Source organism: Lepidochelys olivacea (assembly GCF_965140295.1).
Source record: "Lepidochelys olivacea isolate rLepOli2 genome assembly, chromosome: 26".
Classification (NCBI taxonomy): Eukaryota; Metazoa; Chordata; order Testudines; family Cheloniidae; genus Lepidochelys; species Lepidochelys olivacea.
This window is the reverse complement of record NC_140436.1, coordinates 7,244,894-7,262,861: the sequence shown is the minus strand read 5'-3', so window position 1 is coordinate 7,262,861 and position 17,968 is coordinate 7,244,894. Positions and strand designations below refer to the sequence as shown.

At 46.4% G+C, this 17,968-nt stretch overlaps 1 protein-coding gene across 1 annotated transcript; it reads left to right on the top strand.

The window, feature by feature from the left end:
* Positions 1-1,478: 1,478 nt before the first annotated feature.
* Positions 1,479-8,420, top strand: NEFL (neurofilament light chain). The gene is made up of 4 exons (XM_084615086.1): positions 1,479-2,680; positions 4,915-5,039; positions 6,183-6,511; positions 7,854-8,420. Exons 1-4 carry the CDS (start codon positions 1,613-1,615, stop codon positions 8,024-8,026), a joined length of 1,695 nt encoding a protein of 564 aa, XP_084471212.1. The 5' UTR covers positions 1,479-1,612; the 3' UTR covers positions 8,027-8,420.
* Positions 8,421-17,968: the final 9,548 nt, after the last annotated feature.

Sequence of the window (17,968 nt, the reverse complement as noted above, 5' to 3'; positions counted from 1 at the left end):
GGGACGGGGACGAGGGGGGCGAGGGACGATGCCGTGGGGGGACGGGGACGAGGGGGACAATAGAAGATGCTGCGGGGGGCCGGGGAGGAGGGGGGCGAGGGACGATGCCGCGGGGGGCCGGGGAGGAGGGAGACAATAGAAGATGCTGTGGGGGGACGAGGGGGGCGAGGGACGATGCCGTGGGGGGACAGGGACGAGGGGGACAATAGAAGATGCCGCGGGGGGCTGGGGAGGAGGGGGGCGAGGGACGATGCCGTGGGGGGACGAGGGGGACGAGGGACGATGCCGCGGGGGGACGGGGACAAGGGAGACAATAGAAGATGCTGTGAGGGGACGAGGGGGGCGAGGGACGATGCCATGGGGGGACGGGGACGAGGGGGGCGAGGGACGATGCCGTGGGGGGACGGGGACGAGGGGGGCAATAGAAGATGCTGCGGGGGGCCGGGGAGGAGGGGGGCGAGGGACGATGCCGCGGGGGGCCGGGGAGGAGGGAGACAATAGAAGATGCTGTGGGGGGACGAGGGGGGCGAGGGACGATGCCGTGGGGGGACGGGGACGAGGGGGACAATAGAAGATGCCGCGGGGGGCTGGGGAGGAGGGGGACGAGGGACGATGCCGCGGGGGGACGGGGACAAGGGAGACAATAGAAGATGCTGTGGGGGGACGAGGGGGGCGAGGGACGATGCCATGGGGGGACGGGGACGAGGGGGGCGAGGGACGATGCCGTGGGGGGACGGGGACGAGGGGGACAATAGAAGATGCTGCGGGGGGCCGGGGAGGAGGGAGACAATAGAAGATGCTGTGGGGGGACGAGGGGGGCGAGGGACGATGCCATGGGGGGACGGGGACGAGGGGGGCGAGGGACGATGCCGTGGGGGGACGGGGACGAGGGGGACAATAGAAGATGCTGCGGGGGGCCGGGGAGGAGGGAGACAATAGAAGATGCTGTGGGGGGACGAGGGGGGCGAGGGACGATGCCATGGGGGGACGGGGACGAGGGGGGCGAGGGACGATGCCGTGGGGGACGGGGACGAGGGGGACAATAGAAGATGCTGCGGGGGGCCGGGGAGGAGGGAGACAATAGAAGATGCTGTGGGGGGACGAGGGGGGCAAGGGACGATGCTGTGGGGGGACAGGGACAAGGGAGACAATAGAAGATGCTGTGGGGGGACGAGGGGGGCGAGGGACGATGCCGCGGGGGGCCGGGGACGAGGGGGACGAGGGACGATGCCGCGGGGGGCCGGGGACGAGGGGGACGAGGGAAGATGCCGTGGGGGGACGAGGGACGATGCCGCGGGGGGCCGGGGACGAGGGGGGCGAGGGACGATGCCGCGGGGGGCCGGGGACGAGGGGGGCGAGGGAAGATGCCGTGGGGGGACGAGGGACGATGCCGCGGGGGGCCGGGCTGCAGCGGGCTGAGAGTCACTCCGAGGGCGGGAGGCGACCCGAGGCGGAGCCCGGCCCCTCCCCGTGGCGCAGCGCGCCCCCCGCTCCTGGCAGCGGCGCCGGGGCGGCCGCCTCAGCGCCCCCTTGCGCGGGTATAAATAGGGGCGGGCGGCCGGGCGCAGAGCAGCCAGCCCCGTCTCCTCCTGCTCCTGCGGCGGCCGGCGCCATGAGCTCCTTCGGCTACGACCCCTTCTTCCCCGCCTACAAGCGGCGCTACGCCGAGAGCCCCCGGCTGCACATGGCCGCGGTGCGCAGCAGCGGCGGCGGCGGCGGCTATGGCTTGTCCCGCTCCCCCTACTCCAGCCTCTCGGCGCCGGCCTCCTCCGTGTCGGCGCGCCGCAGCTACGCCGCCTCCTCGGCCTCGGCCTCGGCCTGCCTGCTGCCCGCGGGGGAGAGCTTCGACCTGGGCCAGGTGGCGGCCATGAGCAGCGACCTCAAGTCGCTCCGCAGCCAGGAGAAGGCGCAGCTGCAGGACCTCAACGACCGCTTCGCCAGCTTCATCGAGCGGGTGCACGAGCTGGAGCAGCAGAACAAGGTGCTGGAGGCCGAGCTGCTGGTGCTGCGGCAGAAGCACGCCGAGCCCTCCCGCTTCCGCGCCCTCTACGAGCAGGAGATCCGCGAGCTGCGCCTGGCGGCCGAGGAGGCCGGCGGCGAGAAGCAGGCGCTGCAGGGCGAGCGGGAGAGCCTGGAGGAGACGCTGCGCGGGCTGCAGGCGCGCTACGAGGAGGAGACCCTGGGCCGGGAGGAGGCCGAGGGCCGGCTGCTGGAGGCGCGCAAAGGGGCGGACGAGGCGGCGCTGGCCCGGGCCGAGCTGGAGAAGCGCGTCGACAGCCTGCTGGACGAGCTGGCCTTCCTCAAGAAGGTGCACGAGGAGGAGCTGGCCGAGCTGCAGGCGCAGATCCAGTACGCGCACCTCTCGGTGGAGATGGACGTGGCGGCCAAGCCGGACCTCTCGGCCGCGCTGCGCGACATCCGGGCGCAGTACGAGAAGCTGGCGGCCCGCAACATGCAGAACGCCGAGGAGTGGTTCCGCAGCCGCTTCACCGTGCTCACCGAGAGCGCCGCCAAGAACACGGACGCCGTGCGGGCCGCCAAGGACGAGATCTCCGAGAGCCGCCGCCTGCTCAAGGCCAAGACGCTGGAGATCGAGGCCACCCGCGGCATGAACGAGGCGATGGAGCGGCAGCTGCAGGAGCTGGAGGAGAAGCAGAACGACGACATCTCCGCCATGCAGGTGAGCCAGCCGCCGCCCGCCCGGCGGGCGGGGATCCGGGGCCCCTGGAGCGCCCGGGCGGGCAGCGGGGGAGCGCACCGGGCAGCATCCCCAGCAGGAGCTGTCCAGCACCCGCAGCGCCCAGACGGGTAACTTCAGGCACCACCCCCAGCGCCCGCCCAGGGAGCTGCCCGGCGCCGTGGGGTGTCCCTCGCGCCCGCCCAGGGAGCTGCCCGGCGCCGTGGGGTGTCCCTCGCGCCCGCCCAGGGAGCTGCCCGGCGCCGTGGGGTGTCCCTCGCGCCCGCCCAGGGAGCTGCCCGGCGCCGTGGGGTGTCCCTCGCGCCCGCCCAGGGAGCTGCCCGGCGCCGTGGGGTGTCCCTCGCGCCCGCCCAGGGAGCTGCCCGGCGCCGTGGGGTGTCCCTCGCGCCCGCCCAGGGAGCTGCCCGGCGCCGTGGGGTGTCCCTCGCGCCCGCCCAGGGAGCTGTCCAGCACCTAGGTAAGTAATGAAGGCAGTAACCCCAGCATCTGTCCAGGCACGGTGCAGAAATCCCCATCATCTGCACCCGGCTCCAAAGCCCATTGAAGTCAGTGGGAATACACTAATTGTCTTCTGCAAGCTTTGGATCGGGCCCTACTCAGGGAATTGAACCCTGCAGTGTTCTGGGCAACTCAGAGCTCTCCCCCCTGCAGGGACCCCCGGAACATAGACTGTGCTTCCTTGCAATTAAAAGCAAAATGTCCGTGGTGCTTGTATCCTCCGCTATAGGAGAAAGTAACAAAAAAGGTTTGCATTAAGCAGGATGTATATTAATTACAGGAATAGTTTTTAAAGAGTTAAGTTAAAAGCCAATTCCGGTTAAATAAGCAGAACTCAGCAATAAGAGTCGCATCTAAAAAGGTGTCATTAGTTATGATGAATGTTTTGCAATGCTTATAACAGAGTGCAGTTAAATGAGCTGCATTACTTACAAAGGTGTTTAACACAGTGCTAATTACATGACTACAATTAAAAACACTCATAGTTATGATCACTTTGGTAAATGTTGGCGTACAGTTCTATTAGCAGGATTAAAATTCATTGGGTTGAGATATTTATGAATTATATATTGTCGTTAATTAATAAAATCGGAATGGGTGGCATTAGTTCTAATGCATGCTCGATGATATTAATTACATGGATACATTTTTAAAGGATTTAATTGATCCTTTAATGAAAAAATAATGTAATTAATTAAGAAGATCATGCTAGAAAATGCAAAAGGAGTAAAGAATAAAAGATTAAGAAAAAATGAAGGGAGTATGTATTTAAAAAATACAAAAATTTCAGGAATAATTCAGTCCTTGAATCACTTATTACTGTATGTAAAATCTTGTGGCCCTTACTCAGGCAAAACTCTTCATCAGCACCTGTCAGGAATAGTCTAGTTATTACATAGTTCTGTCCTGAGTGCAGGGGACTGGATTAGATGACCTATTGCGGTCCCTTCCAATCCTACACTTCTGTGATTCTGTGATTAAAGGCATTTGGAAGTTTTGCCATAGTAAGAAGTACAGGATTATATCATTAAAACAAAATGTGATTCAAGAGGGTCATTCTCTCCTTTAGTAACCACCATATTAGGAACTAACTAGTTTGAAGTAGCAAAGAATCCCTCACTTCTTTGATGGAAATGGAGTAGATAAACATATCTTCAAATGCAGGTAGTGAGCACAAAATGTAATGGGCCAGATCTTTAGCTGGTGCAAATCGATGTAGCTCCACTGAGGAACTATGCCAGTAGATACCATCTAAGGATCTGGTCCATTGTGTTTATTGGCAGGAAGTTCCATGAATTAAAGAAAAACGACATTAGGCTAACACGTAAAATAGTATTTGTTGAACTGGTGTAGCTTTACAACATAACTTGCTTTCTGTCCTCAAATGAGCACCGCTTCTTTAAAAAAGAGTGGGGACTAAAATACATTTTGGCAACTGTTTGTGAGAAACAGGGAAAATCAAAACCACTTTGGATCTTAAAAATATTAAATGAAATGGAATCATATATGCTAGACATGGAAAAACCCTATCAGATGATGCGGCACTTAATGTGAGTTTCAACCTTCTATTTGAAGCCAGACTTGGGTCCATGAAATACATTCCCTTGCTGCAACAGGATTGCATTTAATTGGATTGTAGCATTATTTTCCAAGCCGTCACTGCAGTACATAAGAGGAACGAAAGATTTTATGTTTCTGAATATTCTTATTCCCAACAGGACACCATTAATAAATTAGAAAATGAACTGAGAACCACAAAGAGTGAGATGGCCCGTTATTTGAAAGAATATCAAGATCTTCTCAATGTGAAAATGGCTCTGGATATTGAAATTGCAGCATACAGGTATGATGGAGAAAGAGTTAAGTGAATCAGAAATTTTCTCTTGCAGCTGGAGAAATTCCATTTTATTTTTCATGCCTCTCGCTAGCTTCAAGCCCTTTATATAATCAGCTCTAATATTTGGCAAGAATTATAGCTGCTGACTACGTTAGCCTTTCATAGACTAATAGGTATCTGAAATAGATAGGAACTGTTAGGTCATTTTCTGCACTCTCTTGTCACTATAGAAAACATTGCTGCACGTTTCCTATAGAATTCTATTTTATTCTTCAGTGTTTTTATTAACTAGCCCCTTAAGCCACTCACAGAAAAAGCCAACCAAAGATGATTTGAAGGTGAAGTGTTTGCTTCAGGACAAAATCTTCACTATATAATAAACCTTCCATGCTTAGATTTGTTGAATACAAAAAAGTTTATTAGAACCAGCAAAGCCTAATTAAAATAATAAATACAAAGGTTGGGGTTATCAACAGTGCCTAAGTGAGTTCGGAGCACAACTCCCACGAAAAGTTACTTAGGTGCTTTTAAAATCTCAGCTAATGTTTGGGAGCAAACTTACTGCTACATCACTGTTCTATGCTTGACCCAAGGCATTAATGGAAACTGCAAACCTCAAGTTAAAATTATGTTGCCTGCCTGCATCTGAGTGTAGAGGCAGGGGACTATTTTTTCAGTATAAAACTGCTTGGTATATTTATTAAACTGGGACTCCCTGGAACAAAGGAGGAGGTCAAATGGTTGGGTGTCCCTACTCTGCAGTCCTACAGTGTAAGAGAATACAACTATCTTCCACTGTTGTCGTAGTGATGTTATTTTCGTGCTGTTTTTCATTAGTTCCCTTTCAAAGGGATCTTTACATCCAGCGATGCACATTGATGTCTAATTTCTACCTTGGGTAACTCCTTTTGATAAAGTGCCATCCTATCTTTTTGGATCAATGTATAATTGCCAGACAGTTGGTTATTGTAGAATAATGGTATTTGTTACTAAAAGTGTGTAAGACGATAATCTTTTTGGGGGCGGGGACCATCTTTTTGTTCTGTGTTTGTACAGCCTCCAGCACAATGTGGCCCTGGCCCATGAATGGGGCTTCTAGGCACGACTGCAGGACAAACAATACATAATTGTTTCTTTTTCCTCCTCTAGAAAACTGTTGGAAGGTGAGGAGACACGGCTTAGTTTCACTGGTGTTGGAAGCATAACCAGTGGCTACACTCAGAGTGCCCCAGTCTTTGGCAGGTCTGCCTACAGCGGTTTACAGAGCAGCTCCTATCTGATGTCAGCCCGTTCCTTCCCTGCTTACTACTCCAGTCACGTTCAGGAAGAACAGATAGAAGTAGAGGAGACTATTGAGGCAGCAAAAATGGAAGTGGCCAAAGCAGCACCCCCTTCAGAAGGAGAAGGTGAGGAGGAGGAGGAGAAGGAGGAGGCTGAGGAAGAGGAGGGAGGAGAAGAAGCTGAAGAAGAGGAAGAAGGTACATTTGGTTCCTTTCAAAGCATGCTATTCCTGAATTCACCTATGCTCATATATGAGGCCTCAATCTGCAAACCTTTGTTAATATAAACACTCCTAACTCAAGTGAATAGACCCATTGGCTTAAATGGGGCTATTCACATAAGTAAGGAATTGTTGGATTGACCCCATGATGCCTGTGTGGGAAAACCTAAGTACAATATGAAGGATGAAATCAGACAAATATTGAATGTTCAATACATTATGGGGCTGATCCTGCTCTCCTGGCAGTCAATGGGAGCTTTGCAATTGACTTTCAAAGGAAGAGCATTGGGCTATGTTAATAGAAAGTGCTATTGGCAAATTCTCAAGCCAATAAACAATACTTAACTTACCATTTGCAGACATTCCTGGAAAGAACAGGAACATCTTGAACTAAATATTAATTCCCAGAGAAGATCTTGAACCAGATCCTTGGCTGGCATAAATGAATGCGATTGAGTTCAGTGAAGCTGTGCTGATTTACATCAGCTGGGGATCTTGCCAGTTCTTTCACTGTCCTCCTTCCACCAAAGTACTTTTTTCCCATTACATTCTTTACTAAACTCGGAAGTTTTTAAAGAAACATTTAAAAATAATTATTCTCCGGAGCATTCTTTCCCAGTTCCTGTTGCAATTTGTTTAGTTATTCTGTGTCTTTGAACTAGAGCTCCACTGAGAACCTTCATTCTCTTTTTGATGCTATAATCGTTCTCGGGGCAGCATAAACAATGGGTGGTAAAATCTTAAATGTGGGGAAAAAAATTAAACAGGCAGCTATTAATGATCTGTGATGATTAATCCTTGAGGGAGGATTTCAACTACATACATCTGAAAGCAAATTTGGTTTTATTTAAACAGTTACCTAAGATCCACTTAGTATGAAAGCTCATCTGTAACTAGATAGTGCATTGTCTAGTAGATCACCAATGTGCTCATCCAAAGTTCACTGAAGTCAGTGGAAAGACTCCTTTTGACTTCAGTGGGTTTTGGATCAGGGCTTAAAATGAGTTGGCAATCAGTTATGGTTTTTTTAAGGCCAGGATTTTCAAAGGAGCCTAGAGAAGTTAAACACCCAAATCCCTTTGAAATTCAATATGATTTAGTGCCTAACTCTCTTTTTCTCTTGAAAGCCCTAGCTTAAATAAACACACCCTAAAGTTAATGTACGGTTTTTTGATGTCCCCAAACTAAGTTCATTTATGCTCCCATTGAGGTCAGCAGAGGTTTTATCACTGACTTCAATTAAAGCAGAATCAAGACCCTGGCTCAGCAGCCACTACATGCAAGATGTGGAATTCTTTATTGCTGCTCAATTTTTAAAGGTGCCAAGGAGGAATCTGAGGAAGCCAAAGAGGGTGAGGAGGAGGAAGGAGGAGAAGAGGAAGAAGCAGAAGAAGGAGAGGAATCCCAAGAGGCTGCTGAGGAAGCTGAAGATGGGGAGAAGAAGGAAGAGGCAGCAGGAAAGGAAGAGAAAAAAGAGACAAAGAAGGATTGATTTAGACTGTGTGTCAGTTTCCCAATCAGGTCACAAAACAATCCATAAATTTACTGAGCTAAAAATGTCACACCATGTATTTAATTCAGAGACCATTTAGGTTTAAAGTTAAAGTTCTATGGTGTTTTTTCTCTATGCACAGTGTAAGTATGCTTGCAGAGTACCCATTGGCTTGCTTCCAGAATATGCATGGTGTTTACTTACTTTACAGTTCAGGAGCTACGTTCAATTTGGATGATTCAAAACCTTAAAATTAAAATAAAATTAAGTCCCTTGGGAGACAAAATATGTTTAAACTAAATTCAAAATAGCTATGGAACCTTGAGTGGTAAAGTAACGAAGGCTTCAATAAAGTATGTGCAATAAAGCTAGACAATAAAGTTAAAGAACTGCATACACAGTTTTCTCACAGTGTGTGTGTCATATGTTACCAAATACATCTGGAAATGACTGATAAAATTATACACATTAGAACGAAGTACCAATGTTCCAGTCCTCTATAGGTAATACTGGTAAATATTCCTTTTCAGCTGGTGCTTTTGAGGACGTAAACACGGAGTTATCGTTCACAAATTCTTCACGTGTCTGGAACATAATCTGTATTGAACAGTCTAAGTAGCGAAGGAAATAATGGGGAGGGGGAGCGATTTATAAGCCCCCTCCAAGCTGCAAAGTGTAGCACATGGACAGACTGCCAGGTCTATGCAGAGCCCCACTGAAGAAATAGTGATTCCATACAGCCACAGCAGTCTGAGTATATGCTCTCAGTTGCATGATTTAAAGCCATAGTCACTACACTTCTGGAAAGGTTTTACATTGCAGCTTGGGAGTTGCATTGCACACATACTGGCATAAGGGACAGATTTAGTTCAACTCCAGTGTGAGAGAATCCAGTGTGGGCAGAAAGGGGAAAATATATATTTTAGCATATTCTAACACAAACACAGTTCTCAGAGGGCGTCATTTGGAATTCACTCAGGTCCTTTATGCTTTACAACCTGATCCAAAGCCCACTGAAGTCAATGGAAATTCACTTCAGGGGACTTTGGATCAGGTCCTTAATAAAAATTATCAAAACTGTGTTGCATTCAAGGGGAATGACATCAAACATTTATATCTTTCTACTTGAATGTGACCTGCTTTCCCATAGAGCTTTCACTAAGTTATCTTCGTACCTTCCCCCCAGGAGTCTTCCTTTCTACTGCAAATCAGCCAATGACTTTCAGCTTCCAAAGATCAGCCTAAAGTTGCACGAAATAGGATCACAGAGTAGACAAAAAATGAGAGCAACTAGAAAGGGAAGAGCGAGGCAAACCATGACAGCAACTCTCAAAAGAAGATAAGTATCTCATATCTTGTTCTGAGCATATTTATTTTCAGTGACTATAAATGAGGCAGCATGGGAGCTAGTGTATAGGGACACAGGATGAAATTCTGCCCCTATGCAGAGGACCAGCACAGGACTTATGCAACACTTAAGTCCCATTTAGGTAAATTACCAAGTGAAGCTAAACCAATTTAAGCAAAGATTACACTGGGACTGGAGCACATGATTTACGAGGAGAGGCTGAGGGAACTGGGATTATTTAGTCTGCAGAAGAAAAGGATGAGGGGGGATTTGATAGCTGCTTTCAGGGGGTTCTAAAGAGGATGGATCTAGACTGTTCTCTGTGGTACCAGATGACAGAACGAGGAGCAATGGTTTCAAGTTGCAGTGCGGGAGGTTTAGGTTGGATATTAGGAAAAACTATTTCACTAGGAGGGTGGTGAAGCACTGGAATGGGTTGCCTCGGGAGGTGGTGGAATCACCTTCCTTAGAGGTTTTTACAACCCAGCTTGGCAAAGCCCTGGCTGGGATGATTTCATTGGGGATTGGTCCTGCTTTGAGCAGGGGGTTGGACTAGATGACCTCCGGAGGTCCCTTCCAACCCTGATATTCTATGATTCTACACCAGTTTAAATGTGTCTACATCAAGGGTTTGCACAGGTTTAGCTCAATCCATTTAAAACTGATCTAAGAGTTAAACCAAAGCAAGTTTTCTAATGTACAGCCCTCCTAAGAGACGGGATGAAATGAGCCATAGATAACACCTTTTAAGTAGTTGGTTAATATTTCCCCCCACTCTGCCTACTAAACCATTCAAGAGATAGAGGGTGTATTTCATTCTTCAAAGAGTTTTCAAGTGTTTTTTCCCAAGGCGTCTCTCTATGTGTTGATGAGAAAAGAGCTCTGAAGAGGCGATTGTGTGGTGCCAGCCTTTAAAAAGATTTCTCTCTCCCCAAACTCCCAGGAAACAGTGGAAAAGAGACTAAAGCCAGGTCTACAGTAGGAAATTAAGGTGATATAACTGTGTCGCTCAGGGGTGTGAAAATCCACATCCCTGAGCGACAATTTAATCAACCCAGTGTAGACAGCCCTAGGTCAATGGGAGAATTCTCCTGTCAGCCTAGCTACTGCCTCTTGTGGAGGTGGATTCCCTATGGAGATGGGAGAACCTCTCCTGTTGGTGTAGATAGTGTCTTCACAGAAGTGCTGCAGCCATGCCGCTGTGCCTCTGTAGTGGTTTATGTGTAGACAAGCCACAAGGGAGTTTAGCAAGAAGGTATTCAGGAAACGCAACCTTGTCCTCGCATAGAGATAACAAAAGTAAGGTGTAATTTTTTAAGGGTGAGAGCAATTAAACAGTGGAACAATTTATCAAGAGTCCTGGGGGATTCTCTATCACGGACCATTTTTAAATCAAGATTGGATGTTTTTCTTCAAGATCTGCTGTAGGAATTATTCTGGGCAAGCTCTATGGCCTGTGCTGTACAGGAGGTCAGACTAAATGATCACAATGATCCCTTCTGGCTTTGGAATCTATGATAACTGGAGTGACTGCTGGTTCTGGGCAAGGAATCCTAACGGCACTGTCAAAGCTCGTTTTTTCTAATTCTACTTACATTTGGTAATGCTTGTAAAGCTAGACAACTCGGAATGCTTTTCTTTTTCAACATCTTTCTTGATGGGAGAGTTTCTTTCCAAACTTGGCCAATTCTGCTAACCACGATCAAAAATTTACACTGTTAAATTCTTGCTGTTTTAAACACATTTTCTCTCCATTTCCAGTGAAGCAAAACCAACCACGCATGGCAATTATGGTAAAAAAGGATGAGGAAATCACAAGCATTGCTATTTGCCATTTGATCAGAAGGCAGGAGAAATTCAGACTACCTGATACTTCCCGTGCCTTTTGCTAAGTGGTTTCCCTGGCCACCAACACAGAATTTAAGTACAGCAGTGTGTTATCAGTGTGAAATAGAATATTTGAAAATTTCATTTATGTGCCTTTCTTAGACAAGTCTATAATTACCGCATTCGTAGGGCACCACAATCTGATCCTACATAGGGTGAACAGACAGCAAGTGTGAAAAATCGGGACAGAGGGCGGGGGGGGTGTGTGAAATAGAAGCCTATATAAGAAAAAGCCCCAAATATCAGGACTGTCCCTATAAAATTGAGACATTTGGTCACCCTAATCCTACAGGCAGAACTCCTGCCCACCTCAGGATCAGGCCCCAGGACATTAAAACAAAACTACAAAATTAATGAACTTGCCTCCCACCTGGGGGCTTGATCCAGCAGAATGCTGAGTACCTACAATTTTCACCGACTTCAGGGGGAACTTTAGCTCCTTAGCTCCTCACAAGGTCAAATCCTCTAGGAGCATCAGCTGTTGATCCAGGTCTCGCCTATCATCTGAAGTGACCTCTCTATCGTTCTGTGCTTGCTTTGCTCACCAACAGCAGTTGGTCCAATAAAAGATGTTCCCTCACCTGCCTTGTCCCTCTATTCATGTTTTTTTTCTGGGATCAGCACCCTGTCCTGTTCAGGCCTGTGCATTTCTTTTGCCTCCAGGAGTTGCTTTGTTTAAAGCAGTTATTCTGCCACTTCAACTCTACCTGGAATTTGCAAATAAACCAAGATCAAAGAAGCCTGGCGAGAGTCCTGTCATCAAAGATTTCCTCTGACTGAACTTTTCTTGTAGAAGATCCCATTTATCTTCATCCCCAAGCCCTCCCTTTTGAACGTGCTACAAGCTAGTTGGAAGAAAGGTCGAAAGGTTTTAAGCCAGCTCTTTAGGAAACGTGCAAGACACAGACAGGGAAATGTACTGCAGATATTTACTGGTTTCAGGGACTGCTCAGCCTTGTTTGGTTCCTGGAGTTCTGCTCTGCTGGTAAAAGGGAACAGGACAATCTGTATTTGCTGTGTGTGGGAGCTCGAACAGATCCCAGGGCGCCTAGTTATTCTGCTAGAAACACTTGTTTCATGTTTATAAACCTGGGAGCTCTTTTTGACGCAATGCAGTAAACCAGACCAGCAGAGGGGGAAACGTAAGGAAACTTTTCCTCCTCTCACTTTAATCTGGGCAGCATTTTAGGGTAGTCAGTGAAGTTGCCATCCCAAGGCTCTGTCTTCATTACAAGATCTATTGTGCCCCTCCCCCCAAGGCTGGGCCTGAATCTCAGGTGAGCAAAACATCTATAGGTCACAGCTGATCAGAAATGGATTCAAACCAATGATTTTTCTTATTAATCAAGTTGGTTTGGTTTTGTTTTCCTATTAGGTAGAACAAAATGCTCAAAAGCTTCAGGATGTTGCATTAGCTAAATATTTCACCATTAATTATTTGCTGCTTTCATTTATTATTTAATATTATTTTTAGCATTGTTGGGGGGGGGGAGCCACAAACAAATGAAAAACAAGCTAAACCCAGGTGTTGAGTGTAATGTGTGACATACACTGGGAATGGGGACTCATTTGTATATCCTGTGAAATACAGCTACTAGCTTCCCAGAAAAGAAGCATATTTTTCTTCTTCTAAATTGGGTTTTAGTTCTGGAAAATTTAGGACCTAATGGCAATGGCCAAAACAAGTCATTTTGCAAGCAGGTGTTGTTAGGCATAAGGTTCCTTCCAAAGAGCCCTCCCCATGAATCTCAGTCCTGACCTATATTTGTTTTGCTCACCTTTTCTTGTCCTTTATTTGAGCAGTGTGGTGCTTTTATGACTCTCATTAATCATCCATTAGTAATGTATTGCCTGAGCCTAAGACCACTGAGATCATTGGTAGTCTAGTGGTAGTCTTTATTTGTGTGTCCTTAAATTTACACACACGTATCTGCCACACATAACTTCAGATTTTTAAAATTCCTTTCACGGGGGCTTTTGGATCAATTAATGAACTTCTCTGGGGTTCCAGATTAATTAATCCCTCCAGTGATTATGCTGATTTTAAGAAGTAACTGGCACAAATAAGGCAAACGAAATAACCGTTTTGCCTGAGCTGAATTTACTCTCTCTCTTCAAACTGTGTTGGATATGAGATGTCAGCAGACAAAACCCCCTAGCAAAATTAAATATTAATTTAATCTAAAACATGCAGTATTATAAATATTTAGAAATATATGTTATTCTGTTACTTATTCCGCCTTGCGCTGTGTTTCCTGTGGGTTATTCAAACAGATCAGATGGAAACATTTACTTTGGGAAATATCCTGAATTCACTAACATGTTTTATACATCAGAGTTTACAGATAAAAAATCTACAGCTCGAAAATAATTAAAGTCTGAAATATTACTTTTTGCCTTTTGCTCAAAAGAGTGATAATACAAAACAAACTTCAACAATGGATAGGCAGCAGGTAGTTGTGACCTTTGCTTTTCATGCTCACTAGTATATTGTTGTTTCTTTGTGCTTCCCTCATTGGTTTTTTTGTATCTACTTATTGCCTATAGTCTACAAGCTGGTTTTGTACCAATCTAACTACAATATTTTAGAAACCAATATAGTTAACTTGGTGTAACCCGCTAGTGTGGATGCCGTTATATGGCTATAAAAGTGTTTTTGTTCGTATATATTATTGTTCGCCTGATTGTAATGGGATTTACAAACAGAAGAGAGAGGAGAGCCTTCCCTTCTTACAGGTAACCAGGCTGGCCACCCCACAGCACAGCTGCCAGAACTGCCAGTCATGGAGGCATGCACCCACAGATGGGACCAATAAGGAAGATGAGCCCAGCTATAAAGCAAGGAGACAGCATGAGATGTGGCGGTAGAAAGGCTTGGGATAGTAAAGAGGTAGCAGCCACTGCCCCAAGCTAGCCTGTCTTTGAGATACTGATATGAAGATGAAGGAAGACTGCAAGTCCTGAAGTTTAATGATTGACTCAGTTTAGGGTAAATTGATGGACTGAGTAATTGGAGATGACCAGAGAGAGATCAGTTAGGAGACAGCTGGGGCTTCTCTAGAGCAGTGGACGCTGGCACTAGGGGGGCAAAGATTGTGGGTAGGAAAGACTGCCTGCTTTGATTATAAGTTCTTTGGGGCAGGGACTGACTGTTGCATGTGTGTACAATGCTGACCACAACAGTGCTATCACAATACAAATTAACATGAGGAAATGCTGGTGTAAGTCACTTTTGTGTAAAAACTCTGTTTAATCCTATGTGCCTCTCTGTCCCCTAGGCTGAGAGTGGACTGTTGTGCCTTGCTGATTTCACAGAGTCTGTGGTTTCTCAGAGACCTTTATAAGGATGGTGTTGAGGGTAAGGCACAAGACAAAGGACTCATTAGACCTGGTTTCCAGTGGCCTCTTGGCTGCAGACTTTCTTTGGTCCCTTGGGCAAGTCATCTAATGTCTCATTTCTCCATCTACAAAATGAGGTTAATAATGCTTCCTTTGTCTGTCTTATCTATTTAGGTTGTAAACCCTGTGGGGCAGGGACTCTCTCTCACTTTGCCTATATAGGGCCCCTAGCACAATGATGCCCTAATCTCAATTGGAGCCTCTAGGGTGCTATCCTAATATAAACAACTACCATACTAGTAATCAAAATTTGTCCATATACGTATGGTATGATATAACTGTGGAAGAGGGCATGACACAAAAAATATCAGGCTAGTTTGTGACTCCAGATATACGTGTGCAAGTCCACTAGGACTGAGGTCAAAATCTAACTCACTTCACGTAGTGAGCATCATTAGGCTTTGATCCTGCAGAGTCTTATGCAGATCCTTAACTTGATGCACTGTGAATGGACTCATTGACTGCAATGGAAATACTTGTCTATTTTACATATATATAGCACCTACAGATAATTCTGTTTGAACTATGGATCATTGTTTTCTTTCTTCCTTTTTAGCTTGGCATAAGACCAAAGGACCACAGAGGGAAGCTAAATGTTCTTTTCGAAGCCAAAGAATAAATGGGGAAAAATCTAAAATGCATAATGCCCACCGAGTGGTGCAAATCTTACCCAAAAATTCATCTCTTGTAACTAACCTAATTTCACTAGGAGGGTGGTGAAGCACGGGAATGGGTTACCTAGGGAGGTGGTGGAACCTCCATCCTTAGAGGTTTTTAAGGCCCGGCTTGTCAAAGCCCTGGCTGGGATAGTTGGCCCTGCTTTGAGCAGGGGATTGGACTAGATGACCTTCTGAGGTCTCTTCCAACCTAACATTCTATGATTCAAATGATAATGCCCAATATTTTGACCCAGGTAGTGGTCCATCGAGCTGAACATTCCTTCATGCTTTGGAACCTACATAAGAGTTAATGGGTGCTATAATGAAGTAGCACAGATGTAACATAATCTCAGCTGGTGATAGACACAAATGAAATGTTTCATTTTTTTACACTAGAGCTGTTATTCCTGGCTTCTATCTGTTTCTTCTCAATGAGCAGGGTCGATTGAGGTAGCAGTTCAGAGCCCTCAAATCCCACCCATCTCAATGAGCATTGAGGTTAATTCACAGTTCTTGATACTGCAGAGAGTTTAGCCCATTGCAGATCCTGCTACCAAAACCTGATAGCCACTTAGATCCTGATTTCAGTGACACATTGGCATAATGTCTCTGGGCTGGGTTTCTTTGCAGGAAAATGGTCTCTGGCTGCCAGACAAATGTTAAAGAGAATTAGGGGTTAAAATAAAACAAGAATAAATGTGCAGGGAAAGCCAACTGTATTTTCACAGTGGAAGACTCTGGACCTTTGAAGTGTATGTTAGACATATGGGGCCAGATTCAGAGAAGGTGTAAACTGATGCAACGCCACTGACTTCAAGGGAGCCATGCTGATTTACACCAGCTGAAAATCTGGCTCATAATGTAAATTTAATTGTTGGCCAAAATCCACATGCATCTACCGAAGTTGAAAGAATTCCTTCAGATTTACCCTGGTGTAACTGACAGCATTGATCCATTGTAGCTAGAGGATAGTGCTGCAGTAGACTGATGTTTGCCCTCTAGGAGTCCAGTTTAACTCCCATTAAAATCTGAGAGAGTTTTTCCATTAACTTTAAGGGGAACATACAAATGTAAGAACGGCCATACTGTGTCCATGCAGCTCAGCATCCCGTCTTCCGAGAGCAGCCAATGCCAGGTTTTCCAGAGGGAATGAACAGAATGGGCAATCACTTAGTGAGCCATCCTTTGTATCCACTCCCAGTTTCTGGCAAAGAGAGGATAGGGATACTCAGAGAATTGTGTTGCATCATTGTCCATCCTAGCTAAGAGCCTCCATGAGCTTATGTAGTTCTTTTCTGAACTCTGTTATAGTTTTGGCCTTCGCAACATCCACCTGCAAAGAGTTCCACAGGTTGACAGTGTATTGTGTGAAGAAATACTTCCTTTTGTTTGTTTTAAACTTGCTCCCTATTAATTTCATCGGGTGACCCCTAGTTCTTGTGTTATGAGGAATAAATAACATTTCCTTGTTCACTTTTTCCACACCTGTCAATTTTATAGACCACGAGCATATTCCCCCCTTAGCTGTCTCTTTTCCAAGCTGAAAAGTCCCAGTCTTTTTTTTTCTTTATAGATGCTAAGGTCAGAAGGGACCATTATGATCGTCTAGTCCGACCTCCTGCTCAACGCAGGCCCCAGAATCTCACCCACCCACTCCTGCGATAAACCTCTCATCTATGTCTGGGCTATGAGTATGTTGAACAGCACTGGTTCCAGTACAGACCTTTGGGGGACACCACTATTTACCTCTTTCCATTCTGAAAACTGATCATTTATTCCTTTCCTTTGTTTCCTCTCTTTTAACCAACTCCTGATCCATGACAGGACCTTCCCTCTTATCCCATAACGGCTCACTTTCTTTAAGAGCCTTTGGTGAGGGACCTTGTCAAAGGCTTTCTGAAAGTCTAAGTACACTATATCCACTGGATCACCCTGGGGAGTTAAATATGGCTGCATACCGCTCTTCATTAATTCTGATTGACTTAACGAACAGTTCTGTGTGGTTCTGCTAGTTGGTATCTTACGCATAAAAGTGCAGTTTTATATATATGAACTGCACAAGTCTGTTCTTCATGCCACTAACATATATATATATATATATACAGAGAGAGAGAGAGATGCATCTTTTATGAATAAACTGTCTATGGAGATGCTGCCATTTAATCTGCTAATTTTTTGCTTTAATTAAACATCAGTCATCCAGCAATCTGTTGAGAAGAGATTTCATTAATGATAACAGCAGGAGAAACCTTCATTATTTTGCTACACAAAGGGGTTTAGATAGGATTTCTCCACTGTGGACGTTTTACATTTCCTTCAGCTACGAACACACACATCTCCTTCCATTAAAAAACTATCTGAATTTCAATTATTGATAGAGTAAAGAATTAACACCACCACCCGCCTCACCAATCTCCCCCCACCCCCCCGCAGAAGACATATGTAAATCATTGGTTTTTTTATCAGTGCTACATTTAGCCCATGAAATTCAGGATGCGTCTCATTCTGAATACAGACAGATAAAAATGATTGGCAACTCTTTTCGCTGGTAGTATTGTAAGTCTTCTGTTTAACTGATATACTAAGGTAATAGGAAGCAAGTAGTATTCCTTATCTGAATTCCCATAAAAACATTAATTATACTGAATA

What these genes read in the sequence shown, in the direction of transcription:
- NEFL (XM_084615086.1), top strand. Translation starts at nt 1,613, where the DNA reads ATGAGCTCCTTCGGCTACGACCCCTTCTTCCCCGCCTACAAGCGGCGC. An exon ending in ATTGAAATTGCAGCATACAG is followed by an intron (nt 5,040 to 6,182) that starts GTATGATGGAGA and finishes TTCCTCCTCTAG; the next exon opens with AAAACTGTTGGAAGGTGAGG. An exon ending in AGCTGAAGAAGAGGAAGAAG is followed by an intron (nt 6,512 to 7,853) that starts GTACATTTGGTT and finishes CAATTTTTAAAG; the next exon opens with GTGCCAAGGAGGAATCTGAG.